Source organism: Triticum urartu, chromosome 2A (assembly GCF_056163025.1).
Source record: "Triticum urartu cultivar PI428250 chromosome 2A, HENAU_Tu73, whole genome shotgun sequence".
Lineage (NCBI taxonomy): Eukaryota > Viridiplantae > Streptophyta > Magnoliopsida > Poales > Poaceae > Triticum > Triticum urartu.
Window position 1 is genome coordinate 591,045,707 of NC_141874.1, and position 11,786 is coordinate 591,057,492.

The following is an 11,786-nucleotide window of genomic DNA, read 5'->3' on the forward strand; positions in this document are numbered from 1 at the left end:
CGGTGAAAAACCGAAAAACTAAAAAATAAAAAAATAAACATCTACAAAGCAGAAAACGTGTGCGAAAAATTTAAAAAATTACATCAAAAGGAGCACCCAAAACACAAGCATGTGATGGTTTTAAGTGTGCGTCAAGTGACGCAGTCTTATTCCACCCAAATGACCCTTGGAGGGCTCCCAAAGGAGCATTTGGCCTGGGCCGCGTAGCTCGGGCCATATGGCCAGGTCTGGTTCAATCACCTGCGAGTGAGCATAAAAACGTATCCCAAACCTGCCAAATGGGACTGCTTTGCCTAAAAAAAGAAGGTTAAAGAGACTGCTATTCTTACGAGTGTCGCATCGCATCACAACGCCGTTCCAATTGACCAGTCGCCTGCTTCCGCCCCCTTCGCGAAGTTTCCGCGCTCCACCATTTCGCCATGGCCGGCGGCGGCATCTTCAGCAGGGCGCTGAGCTACGTCGTCAACGAGTTCCTCGTCGAGGGCCTCGCCAACAAGTATGTTTGCCCCCCCCCCCCCCCCCCCCCTTCCCTCCGTCCCTCCCTTCAGAACCTAGGTTAGATCTACCCGTCGTCGTCTCGCGAGGGTTCCATCGTCGATTTGGTTTGATCGATACCATGCGGATTGGTAGCGCTTCGTCATCTGGTCCTTGGGGGGATCGGCTCTCCGGTCGGTTCCCAGCGGATTCGTTCCCTTCAAGCCACATCAGCTCGTTGTATCGCGGGCTCGCCATTTCATGTGCCCTCGTAGGGTTTCCCCATGACGCAGGGTGCAGCACGGCTCTTGCATACATGCTACTGGTATTGATTTGTTCTAGGATGCGTGCGGTCTGTTTGTATTTTTGGGATTTGAGTTTCAATCATTATTAGGAAAAAGGTCGATTTTTTTTTTACTTTGGTCAAAAATCCCCCAAATCCAACTAGTCGTCCGCGAAGGTGATGAGCCTTTGCAGACCTGTAATGCTTCTTGCGAGCATGATCGCTTGATTCAAAGAACATCTAAGGGACCGGGTGGGCACATAGATTTCCCAAGGAGCGAGGATACATACACTCTGTATCACATGTTTCTTTCATCCTCATTTTTTTTAGAAATTTGTTAGCTTCATATGGAATGGCCATCTGAATTCTGGTGGTTAGTTTCCCCTATTTTGAATTAAACACAATGGGATCCAGTTGAGGTGTCATCTGAATTCTGTTGCTAGAGCTATTTGCTTTGATAGGCTTGTATTGTTTGATGGTTTCATTGAAATGATGTATTCATGGTAACAGTGATTGAGTTCTTAAAAACCCGTAATGATTCTTGCGGAAATGATCGCACAGTTCAAAGAACATCTAAGGGACTGAGTTGTTATGCAACATTTGCATTACATTTGTGTGTTGTTTTACATTCCCTGTTTGCCGAACAGTTACTGTATGTGTTTGTGTCCTTTCTCTTGTTTGACGATTATGAGCTGGTAATCAATTTGATTTTTCATGACAACGATGATGTGTTCTAGCAGACTTGTAATGATTCTTGCGGGAATGATCACACTATTCGAAGAACACCTGATGGACTGAGTGTACATGGAGCATTTGCACTAGGTTTTTGGTATATTATGTCTAAATTTTGTCTGACGTATATTTATGGTTTTGTTGTCCCCTTATTTGAACAAAAAAAGTATTTTGCTCCTGTCTGATGACCTTGACCACACCTTTTCTGGAGAATGAACTAGTCCTTTTTGCCACTGTTCAAGAAAATTGTCAGAATTGCCATGGACGGTGATGATTGATTTTTGGTCTCGTTCGTCATAACTGGCATTTGTTTTACTTGCCGAGTACCCAAATTCTAAGTCCCCCTACCACATTATCTTCTTGGTTTGCCCTTTTTGTTTGTTTGTTTGGCCGATGATTAAACTAAAATGATAGACAAACATATGTCTCAACTCTCTTCATGTGGAAAGCATAATTATCAATGAGGTCGAACTCTGTTTGTTTTTGTACTTCCTTTTATCGGTCTGCAAGCTTGGTGATGATCACAAGTGCATAGTTCAGATGACCAAACTGTGATTACTTCAACAAAATAGTCTTCTGCTCCTAGCTACAACCTTTGTCTGCCTGTTTAATTTTGATTAAAATTGCATTTGAGAAACCATAACTTAGCCAGTTAAATTATTTTAATTTGATCAAGGAAACTGCAGAGAGCATGCTCTGTGAGCAAATCCATGCTAGCTGTGCCACCTTGCCAATGATTAATTTGGCTTTCAACTTCTGATGCCTGTAATGATGATTTGATGTCAGCAATGAATTTCCAAGAGGATGATTATTTCATATTTGTCGCCCCAGTCTTAGGGTCTGCTTTGGTGGATCTGTGCTGATTGATATACTTCTGAATCTGACTCTGTAAATGAATTGTTTTGTTATTTCATTTTAAAATTATGATTGCCTTAGCTCCTCATGACTGGTGTGAGTTTGTGCTCTGTAATTTGGATGAGGTGGAGTTTGTTGAGTTTATCTTGTGCCATCTTGTTAAATTTTACTCTGATGTTCAGGAACCACACTCTTGCAGCCTTTTGAAATATTTTTATCTGCTTTGTTGAGCTACCACAGTTTCGGTTGTTCTTGATTTCTGTTTCTTTCTGTTTTACCTGCCTTGTTGTTGTTCTTTCTGAGTAAGATGTTTTTTCATCTGCTTTATTTAGTTACCACTCTCTTACATGTTGCTGATATCTATGTATGTGAACAAATCCATGTGAGCTGTGGCACTTAGCCAATAATTCATTTAGCTGAACTGCATTAAACTTCTGATGCTTATAACCTTTATACCAAATATGCCTTAGTGTCAGCAAATGAATATCCAAGAGGATGATGATTTCATATGTTGCCCCAGTCTTAGGGTCTACTTCGGGTGGATCTGTGCTGATTGACTTGCTTCTGAATCTGTCTCTGTAAATGAAAAATTTAATATCTCTTTTAAAATTGTGATTGATTTATGTCCTTGAGCTTGCATCTGAGTTTGTTTCCTATGCTTTGGATAGGGCGGAGCTTGTTGGGTTTTTCTTGTGTCATGTTATATTTTACTCTGATGTCGAGTAACCACCGGGGAGTATTATTAACCACTTTGTTTAGACACCATGAGTTTCCCTTGATATCCGTTAGTTTCTACTCCCTCTGTAAACAAATATAAGAGCGTTTAGATCACTATTTTAGTGATCTAAACGCTCTTATATTAGTTTACGGAGGGAGTATTTTACTTGCCTTGGTGCTGTTTGTTCTGAGCAAGATGTTTCTTTTTACTGTGCAGCCGTGCCTTCCAGAGGTTTGCTGTGAGGACCAACAGGACTTTGGAGGATCTCTCATCTAAAGGTAGCATCACTATACCGATTGCTTACTCCTTGTATGTCGCTCATTTAATGTTTCACCTATTTCGGTGAATATTGGTTTGAGAATATTTTGTATGAAAGTTAGCATAGTGAATCTAAGTAAAATCATTTTGTTTGTGGTAGGAAATGTGACATATATCTTCATATTACACCACTTGTTGCAGTTTATGTAATTGAGTCTTAGTTTATTTTCCTGTTATGAAGATGCTACTATACAGTATGAAGATATTGTTTATGCGCATTGTGTTTTTATTGTTTATCACATTATTTGAAACTACGGTTTCAATTTTAATGCCTTATTTGTGCTAAAAAGCTGACAACTTTTGCTTCTCTATCTTCAGCTAAACAAGCGAGGGAGGAGATATCGGAGCAATTTAAGGATGCTCGCGGACCCAATGATGTGAGTTAAACCAAACCTTTACGTGGTCCATTGTTGTAGCTCTTGTTTGAAATGCCACAGGTATCTGAATAAATCTTTGTTGCTGCAGCGCTTCAAGCAGTGATACTTGCCATCAGCGTTCCCGGTCATCCGTTCTTGCCCTGGTTCGGGATGCCATCCGCAAGTGGCCATTGTATAAAATCCGAATCTAAAGTATCTTATTTTCTATTTAGAAATCTAGACGCAGTGAATTAAGTCTGCCCAAGGGAACTAATTCTAGCGGAGAGACTCTCCTTGGCTGGACCTCGGTTTTGCAAATTTCTATGCTTGATGTTGTTTTATGAGTAATATGTACCATCGCAGTCTATCTGTTGTTATGCCATTGCCTGGCAAATCTATATAACTCTGGCTGCGTTGATAACCTGGAAAGATTTTGACGGTCACGTTGTCGTTTGTTCTTCTTGCCACCCAGGAGCCACTGGTGTGCTTAAGTTTGAAAAAGAGGCCATTTAGGGATAATAATACGACCGCTCCAGTGTTCAGTGAAAGCAACGCGGGAGTGCCTTTCATCATAAAAGAAACTGATACTCCTATGGGAACGAGAACGATAGATTTGTTCCTTTTACTTGCAACTGGATTTTCATTTTTCGTTGTTCTTCTCCTGTCCTTCTGCGAGAGTTCCTAAGATATATTTGTGTATTTGGCCGAACGCTCTGGCTTCGAGTTCCCGAATGACCGGTCGCCGTTGATGAAGGCCACCACCGCATCCATCTCCTTCGCCGCCTTCTCGCCGTCCGGCTGCAAGAGAAAGTAGACGTGGTTCTCGCCGGGCGTCTCGTACAGCCGCACCTCGCCGCCCCACCCGCTCGCCCTGAGCTCCTCCACGTACGCGCGGCCCCTCGCGCTCAGCACGTCCAGCCCGGCCACGGTCACCAGCACGCGCGCGCACCCCAGCCGCCGCCACTCGTCTCTCGCCATGGCCACCGGGTTGACCACCGGGTCGTCGGCGCCGTACCTCCCCGCGCAGACGAAGCTCCATATGCGGTCGTTCAACCGCCGCTCCGCCGGGTCCCGCGTCTCCGATGGCACCGGGCGCTTCCCCCAGAAGTACGGGTCCAGCAGCGCTATGCCCTGGACGGCCGCGCCGCCGTCCAGGCCCTCCCTGCCGGCGCGCATCGCCATGTTGTGCGCGATGTTGCCCCCGGCGCTGTCGCCGGCCAGGAGCAGCCGCGTCAGGTCGGCGCGGCGCGACAGCCAGGGCTCCGCCCCGGACCCGGACCGCGCGCTCCTGAGCACCCACCGGAGCGCCGCCCACGCGTCGTCGTAGGCCGCCGGGAGGGGGTGCTCCGGCGAGAGGTGGTAGTCCACCGACACGACGAGCGCCCCGGCCTTGGACGCGAGCGCGTTGAGGTACCGCTGGTACGTCGGCGAGAAGGCGGACTCCGTGACGAACCCGCCGCCGTGGTAGAACACCACCAGCGGCAGCCTGTCGCCGCGCCCGCTCCTCGTGCCATTGCCGAGGCTCGGCAGGTAGAGGCGGACGGCCAGTCCCGCGGCGGCGTCGATGGCCACGTCCTTGGAGGCCACGCCGGTGGCGGGGTCCACGGAGGCCGGCACGGTGTCCGTGCCCACGAAGCGCTGGACGCGGCCGCTCTTGTAGCGCACCAGGAAGGGGAAGAAGAAGAAGTCGACGTCCCCGTCGTCATCGGCGGCGCCCGGCAGGCTCTGGGGAAAAGGAGCGCGGGGAGAGGGGGCGAGCAGCGCGCCCGCCATGTTAAGCAGGAGCAACAGCGCGGACGAGATGCTCCCCGCCATGAGCAGATCACCTCAGCGGCAGAGGCAGAGCAGGGCAGGGGTGCCAAGATGGTCCAGCGAGCTACTCACTCCTTTCATCTATATATAGATATAGGGCCTAATGTGTTTTTCAAGACTAACTTTAAGCAAATACTAAAACAGTAATATATGACATGTAACTTACACAAAGCACACCGTTAAATTCGTGTGTGAAAGGAGTTTTCAATGATATAATTTTTATATTATGAATGTCATATATTATTAATCTTAATCTTGTTAATAGTTAAAAACGTTAATATATTAGGCAGATGAAAGGAGGAAATAACCCTTTTATGCGACACTGCTCCTGTAGACTCGCTCCGGCTGGGACGGCGGGGAACCGTAGCAATACCATACACAGCCACAGCGACGTGGAGGAAATTGATTAGGAACAGTACGGTACCAGGTCGACAAAGTTGAATGTATTTTTCTTGGTGCCGACGGTGAACCAGCTTGCGCCACAGCCTACGTGTGTTCGTCAGAGAGCATCACGTCCCGGTCGGAGCGCGAGGCCGCTACGTAATCTTTCACGGATCCATTTGGAGATTATTGAAGACGCTGCTAACTTGTGGGCCGGGCGGAGCTCGTGAGCTCGAGACAGCGATGCACTGGCCGGCAAGCTCGAGAATCTCAACGCTGCGACGTGGAAAAGCGCGCAACACTTGGAATCGGGATCCAGGGAAGGCTGGTCACAAGGGAGTAATTTATACTAGTGTCATGCATATGTGAAATTGCCTAGAGCACTTAGTGACTATTCTGGAATCGGTTTCATCAATTATCCTCGGGATCTGAAATCACTATATTAGCTGTTTTGTATTTAGACATTCTTCCTTGCGTATTTATCATGCGCTGCAGTGTATGTCCGTACTAAAGTTCATGTGTTTCTGTTTTTAGGCAAAGAAACTTCTGTCCAAACGCGAGACTGCCTACATGCACCATCTTCCCAACTACCAAACATTGTTAAATGTAAACAATAAATTAAGTAATCATTGAGTCCTAAAGCACCGTCTGCCCTCATTAAACGGACTATGTAATTCCAATTACCATGCAATTTATTTAATATTTCATGTTTCGCGTCTACTCGTTTGCAATACTAATATCATTTTCACTTTAGCAAATCTTTATTTATTTCCTATTCTCTCCATCACTCTGCTACACTCCTCTCGAATTATTAAAATAAAATTGCCTGTACTCATCTGCTAGGACTTATTTGTTACACAAATTGATTTTTCTTAAACCTTAAATTAGAGGTCCGTCTGTACTGTCATATAATTAATCCACATAACAAACTTTATCACACACAGCTCAAATATGTCATTTCATCCCGTGCACAACATGCATCCAGCCCTTTGCTCACAACTACCATGCAAACATTACATGACTGCAGAAATTACACGCCAATTCAATGTACCATGTCCCACCATGCTGAACAGCCAGCACTCCATCGCTTTACCACAAAAGCAGTTTCAACAATCTTTTTGGTGAGCGGGTTGTGCAGTAAGAATATGATGATTTTCTTTAAAAACAAGCTAGTTTACCTTCCATGGAAGCCGTTTCTCAGATCTAGTGAGCCGTTTCATGGATCGGGCTGGGGATCTGGTGACGGAATCACATCTTTTCTCCAAGATCTACAACTCCTCGGACTTGTACCAAAACAATATCTCTTGTCTGGTTAAAGAAAAGGGATAGTAGATCGTTGTGGAAGAAGAACAGTATGATCCGTTGAGAACTTTCTTCCCTCTCCTCAGATCTGGCAATGCAGTCTTCCTGGGGTCGGGCTTAACTCGTGAAGGTACGTGCATGAGTGTTGAATTGATTATGGTGGCTGAACTGTACAGTGCTCTAATGGACCCCTATGCAGTTACAGTTAATGCCGATGGACAGGTACAAATTGTTCAAGCATACGCTACAGGTCGTGTATAGCCAGGAAAAACTATTTTACAATTATGTTGCACACATCCCGAGACAGAGCAGCAGCGGACGTGATTTCGGTGGATGGAGTCGCCGAGTGCTCTTAGTCTGCGTCCCATGCATATGACACTATTCTAAGTTACTACTTCCTCCGTTCTAAAATAGATGACTCAACTTTGTACTAAAGTTAGTACAAAGTTGAGTCATCTATTTTAGAATGGAGGGAGTATCTTCATAGTGCAAAGTAACATAATAATAGTATCATAGATGGTTTCATTTAATAGTTTATAGACTCATCTTGTCTTGAAAAATGCTATGTTAAAGTAACATATTATGTTACCACTTCTCATTAATTACTTGTCACATAAACAAAAATTTCTCGGAATACACTATGTTACTACCTAAGTTACTCCCACTATGACTAGCCTGGTCATAGTGGGAGTAACTTACACCAGTGTCATGCATATGACACTGGTCTAAGTTATTACCTCCATAATGCAAAGTAACATAATAGTAGTATCATAGATGACTTCATTTATTAACTTGTAGACTCATCTTGTTTCGGGAAGCACTATGTTACAGTAACATATTATGTTACAGTAACATATTATGTTACAATTACATATTATGTTACCATCTCTCATTAACTACTTGCCACGTAAGCAAAATTTTCTTGGAGTGTGCTATGTTACTACCTAAGTGTAAGTGCATCTAGTGCCACCCCTAGTTGGTTTTGGAGTATTGACGACAAGCCTAGTTGAGGGACTAATGTGTTTGTGAGAATTGCAGGAAAACACAGGTAGAAGTCCCTCATTGATTCGGTTTTACTATCAGAGATGACCCCTAAAAATGTATGAAGACATTGAAGACAAAGGTGGTATATGAAGATATTCACATTGAAGACTATGACAACAGAAGACACGTTATGAAGCCTATGGAACTCGAAGACTTAGATCCTTCGTAGTTCTTTTTATTCTTGTTGAGTCATAGGAACCACCGTACTGTTAAGTGGGGTCCAGGAGAACCAGTCAGAATGACTGAAGTGATGCCTAAATCAAAAACCTATGTCTTCGAGTGAAGACAATGAGAGCGAATCTTGTCTAGAGCCGGACAAGTCAGCTTTGCTTGTAGCCCAAGTAAAGTTGCCATGAGAGTTCGAAATCTGACCGTTGAGACACATGTCAGTTCCTTAGTGACCCAGGGTCATTTCGGACAAATCAGGTCGGGTTGCCAAGTGGCTATAAATAGCCCACCCCCACAACCATAAACGGTTGGCTGCTCAGATTTCAGTGCACGGCTTTTGTCGTTTGAGAGCAACCCACCTCGAAGCCTTTGAGAGAAAATTCCTAGTGAGGAGAAAAGCCCCAACCACCCAGAGCCAGAGTAAATTGGGCATCACTTGAGTCTTCTTGTCTGTGTGATCTGAAGACTTATTACACTTGAGGACTGTGAATCCTCCAGACGGTTAGGCGTCGCGTTCAGAGCATCCAAGAGACATTGTGGATTGCCAGTGAATGAAGTCTGTGAAGGTTTGGGAGTCTACCTTGAAGACTTACCAGAGTGATTGGGCGAGGACTAAGTGACCTTAGCTCAAGGAGAATACGGTGAGGACTTGGTGTCCTGAACTGTGTGTTCAGGACTGGGTGTCCGGGACTGTGTGTCCTAAGGTTTAAATACCTAGCCGCTCCAACCAGACGTACAGTTGTCACAGCAACTGGAACTGGTCCAACATATCATTGTCTTCAACGAGTCACTGGTTTCATCTTCACTTCCTTCCCTTGCTGTTACTTATTGTGAAGTCATTGCATGCTTGCTTTATCATTTGTCTTCACAACGTGAATGCATGATCTGTGTGGCTTCATAACTTCTTCCCACTTGATCCTTATTACACTGAAGCTGTTTGTCACTGTGCTTTCACTCTGTGAATACATGACCATGGCTGGCCTAGTGTAATCTAACTTCCGCTGCATAGTAATAGGCATAATCTTCACTGTTTGTCTTCATAACTCCCAAGTTTTGAAGACTTTCATAAAAATCGCCTATTCACCCCCCTCTAGTCGATATAACGCACTTTCAATTGGTATCAGAGCAAGGTGCTCCCTTGTTCTGTGTGATTCGGTTTAACCACCTGGAATTTTAGCTATGTCGACTGCAGGGATAATCAAAGTCTCCGCTGCTTGCCCCGTCTTTGATGGAACTGAATATCCCTACTGGAAGAATAAGATGCGCATGCATCTTGAAGCCATTGATGTCGACCTATGGTATGTCGTCGAGAACGGCGTTCCCAAGGCTGGAGAAGGTGTCACTGCTGCTGATGTCAAGAAATTCGTTCAACTGGACTCTACTGCCAAGAATATCATCTGTGGTCATCTGACCAAAGGACAGTATGGCCGTGTGAGTGCCTTGAAGACATCCAAACTGGTCTGGGACTGGCTCTCCAAAGTTAATGAAGGCATCTCAACCCAGAGAGATCAAAGAATCAGTGTCCTTCGCAATCTCTTCAACCGTTTCAAGCGAAATGACAATGAGAATGTCCGGCACACATTTGACAGACTCACTGACATCACAAACGAGCTTCAAGCCCTCGGCGCCACTGAGATCACCAAACATGAAATCGTCAAGACGCTGCTGAGATCACTTGATAGTTCGTTTGACATCCTGGCCCTGATGATTCAAGAACGTCCTGATTTCAAGACACTCAATCCGTCAGACATACTTGAGAGGCTCAACACACATGAGTTTCAGCTTTCTGAGAAAAGAGATATCTACGGTCCAAACTATGGGCGAACTCGCGCCTTGAAGGCAAAAGCTGTCTCCTCATTTGAAGAAGAATCTGACTGCATTTCTGATGATCCTGAAGACATTGGAAGAGAACTTGCAATGCTAGTGAAGAAGTTCCAAAAATTCACCAAGAAGAAAGGCTTCAGAAAATCTTCACGATCAAGCTTAAGGAATGATGAAGCTTCTGCTCATGACTACAAGAAGAAAACATGTCACAAGTGCAAGAAAACTGGACACTTCATCTCTGAGTGTCCATAGTGGGACAATGAGAACAGAAGGAAGAAGAAGAGCAAGGAATATGATTCTGACGACAAGAAGAAGAAGAAATACTCAAAGTCTTCTTCCAAGTCTTCATCAAAGTCTTCATCACACAAGAAGAGCTCATCTGGCAAGGCACGTGCGTTTGTTGGAAAGGAGATGGATTCAGAGGAGGAGTCCGCATCTTAGGAGGCAGAGGTGGAGTCTGAGGAGGAGTCTGATTCTGGCATTGCGAGTCTGGCTACAGCATACGTCGCCAAGTCCATCTTCAACACTGAAGACAATGACTGCATCACCGACACCGACGCAAATGACAAGAACGACTCCACTCCTACCTACTGCTTCATGGCACGCGGTGCCAAGGTAAACACACGCACTACTCGCTATGAAACATCTAGTGACGATGACTCTGAATGTGATTCAAAACCTAGCTACAAAACACTTGCTAAAATTGCAACTGAACAACAGAAAGCTATGGAACATATTCAAAAACTGTTAGACAGAAGCGATGATCTGTTGGGTGCTGAAATGACTCGATCTGAATCCTTAATTGAAGACATAAAAAACCTTCACGTTAAGTATCAGGAACTTGAAGATCGTCATGATACTCTCTCAACAACTCATGAAAAGCTTTCCTATGATTATCTTCAAAGGAAGCAAGAACTTGAGAAATTGAGGGTGGCTCATGAAGATCTTCAAAAGGAAAACGAGTCACTTCGCTCCGAACAGATCAGTCCCGCTCAGGAAGGATTTGAACCACCATGTCTTAAATGCATTGAGCGTGATAATGCTAATTCTGTTGCTGAATGTTCCACTGCTACTGCTGTTGCAATATCTTCAACTGTTGACGTGGTAACTAACCCCTCTGCTGAGGATACCACTGCTATTGCTGATGAGAATGCTATGTTGAAGACATTGCTTGAAACAGGGATGTACAAAAGTCTTAAAGGACATCAGACACTATGTGATGTCCTCAAGAAGCAGATCCTGAATCGAAACCCTAGGAAAGAGGGTGTTGGATTTGTGAGGAAAATCAATGCAGATGGCTCTTACTGGAAACCTGAGCAGTACCCCAAAACCACATGGGTTGCTGCAAAGGAACTTTCAGCAGATCCATCCAACTTATCTGGCTTCACTTGTGCTAACCCCATTATCATTGATGAATCCTTTGATGCAAACTATAAACTGTTTAAGAATCAGAATGGTGAAGTGTTTGCCAGGTACATTGGTACTAACTGCAGGAATGGACCGCCTATGAAGAAGATCT

General features: G+C 44.8%; 2 protein-coding genes, 6 non-coding genes and 1 pseudogene across 8 annotated transcripts; 8 read left to right on the top strand and 1 right to left on the bottom strand.

Annotated features, from left to right (window-relative positions):
* Positions 1 to 274: 274 nt before the first annotated feature.
* Positions 275 to 4,101, top strand: LOC125538971 (uncharacterized). The gene is made up of 4 exons (XM_048702304.2): positions 275 to 496; positions 3,279 to 3,340; positions 3,699 to 3,757; positions 3,846 to 4,101. Exons 1-4 carry the CDS (start codon positions 420 to 422, stop codon positions 3,858 to 3,860), a joined length of 213 nt encoding a protein of 70 aa, XP_048558261.1. The 5' UTR covers positions 275 to 419; the 3' UTR covers positions 3,861 to 4,101.
* LOC125541826 (small nucleolar RNA SNORD25) lies at positions 925 to 1,015 on the top strand. The gene has a single exon (XR_007297673.1). It is a non-coding gene; the product is annotated as a small nucleolar RNA SNORD25 (small nucleolar RNA).
* Positions 1,260 to 1,348, top strand: LOC125541825 (small nucleolar RNA SNORD25). The gene has a single exon (XR_007297672.1). It is a non-coding gene; the product is annotated as a small nucleolar RNA SNORD25 (small nucleolar RNA).
* On the top strand, positions 1,477 to 1,561 carry LOC125541827 (small nucleolar RNA SNORD25). The gene has a single exon (XR_007297674.1). It is a non-coding gene; the product is annotated as a small nucleolar RNA SNORD25 (small nucleolar RNA).
* On the top strand, positions 1,752 to 1,831 carry LOC125541943 (small nucleolar RNA Z43; annotated as a pseudogene).
* LOC125541884 (small nucleolar RNA snR60/Z15/Z230/Z193/J17) lies at positions 1,995 to 2,087 on the top strand. The gene has a single exon (XR_007297724.1). It is a non-coding gene; the product is annotated as a small nucleolar RNA snR60/Z15/Z230/Z193/J17 (small nucleolar RNA).
* LOC125541974 (small nucleolar RNA U31b) lies at positions 2,290 to 2,376 on the top strand. Its single transcript, XR_007297763.1, has one exon. It is a non-coding gene; the product is annotated as a small nucleolar RNA U31b (small nucleolar RNA).
* On the top strand, positions 2,836 to 2,921 carry LOC125541975 (small nucleolar RNA U31b). The gene has a single exon (XR_007297764.1). It is a non-coding gene; the product is annotated as a small nucleolar RNA U31b (small nucleolar RNA).
* Positions 4,102 to 4,274: 173 nt separating the features above from the next.
* Positions 4,275 to 5,702, bottom strand: LOC125538970 (putative carboxylesterase 13). The gene has a single exon (XM_048702302.2). The coding sequence runs from the start codon at positions 5,549 to 5,551 to the stop codon at positions 4,418 to 4,420; it is 1,134 nt and encodes a 377-aa protein (XP_048558259.2). The 5' UTR covers positions 5,552 to 5,702; the 3' UTR covers positions 4,275 to 4,417.
* Between the last annotated feature and the right edge of the window lie 6,084 nt (positions 5,703 to 11,786).

What these genes read in the sequence shown, in the direction of transcription:
- LOC125538971 (XM_048702304.2), top strand. Translation starts at nt 420, where the DNA reads ATGGCCGGCGGCGGCATCTTCAGCAGGGCGCTGAGCTACGTCGTCAAC. An exon ending in GTCGAGGGCCTCGCCAACAA is followed by an intron (nt 497 to 3,278) that starts GTATGTTTGCCC and finishes TTTACTGTGCAG; the next exon opens with CCGTGCCTTCCAGAGGTTTG. An exon ending in GGAGGATCTCTCATCTAAAG is followed by an intron (nt 3,341 to 3,698) that starts GTAGCATCACTA and finishes CTCTATCTTCAG; the next exon opens with CTAAACAAGCGAGGGAGGAG.
- LOC125538970 (XM_048702302.2), bottom strand. Translation starts at nt 5,551, where the DNA reads ATGGCGGGGAGCATCTCGTCCGCGCTGTTGCTCCTGCTTAACATGGCG.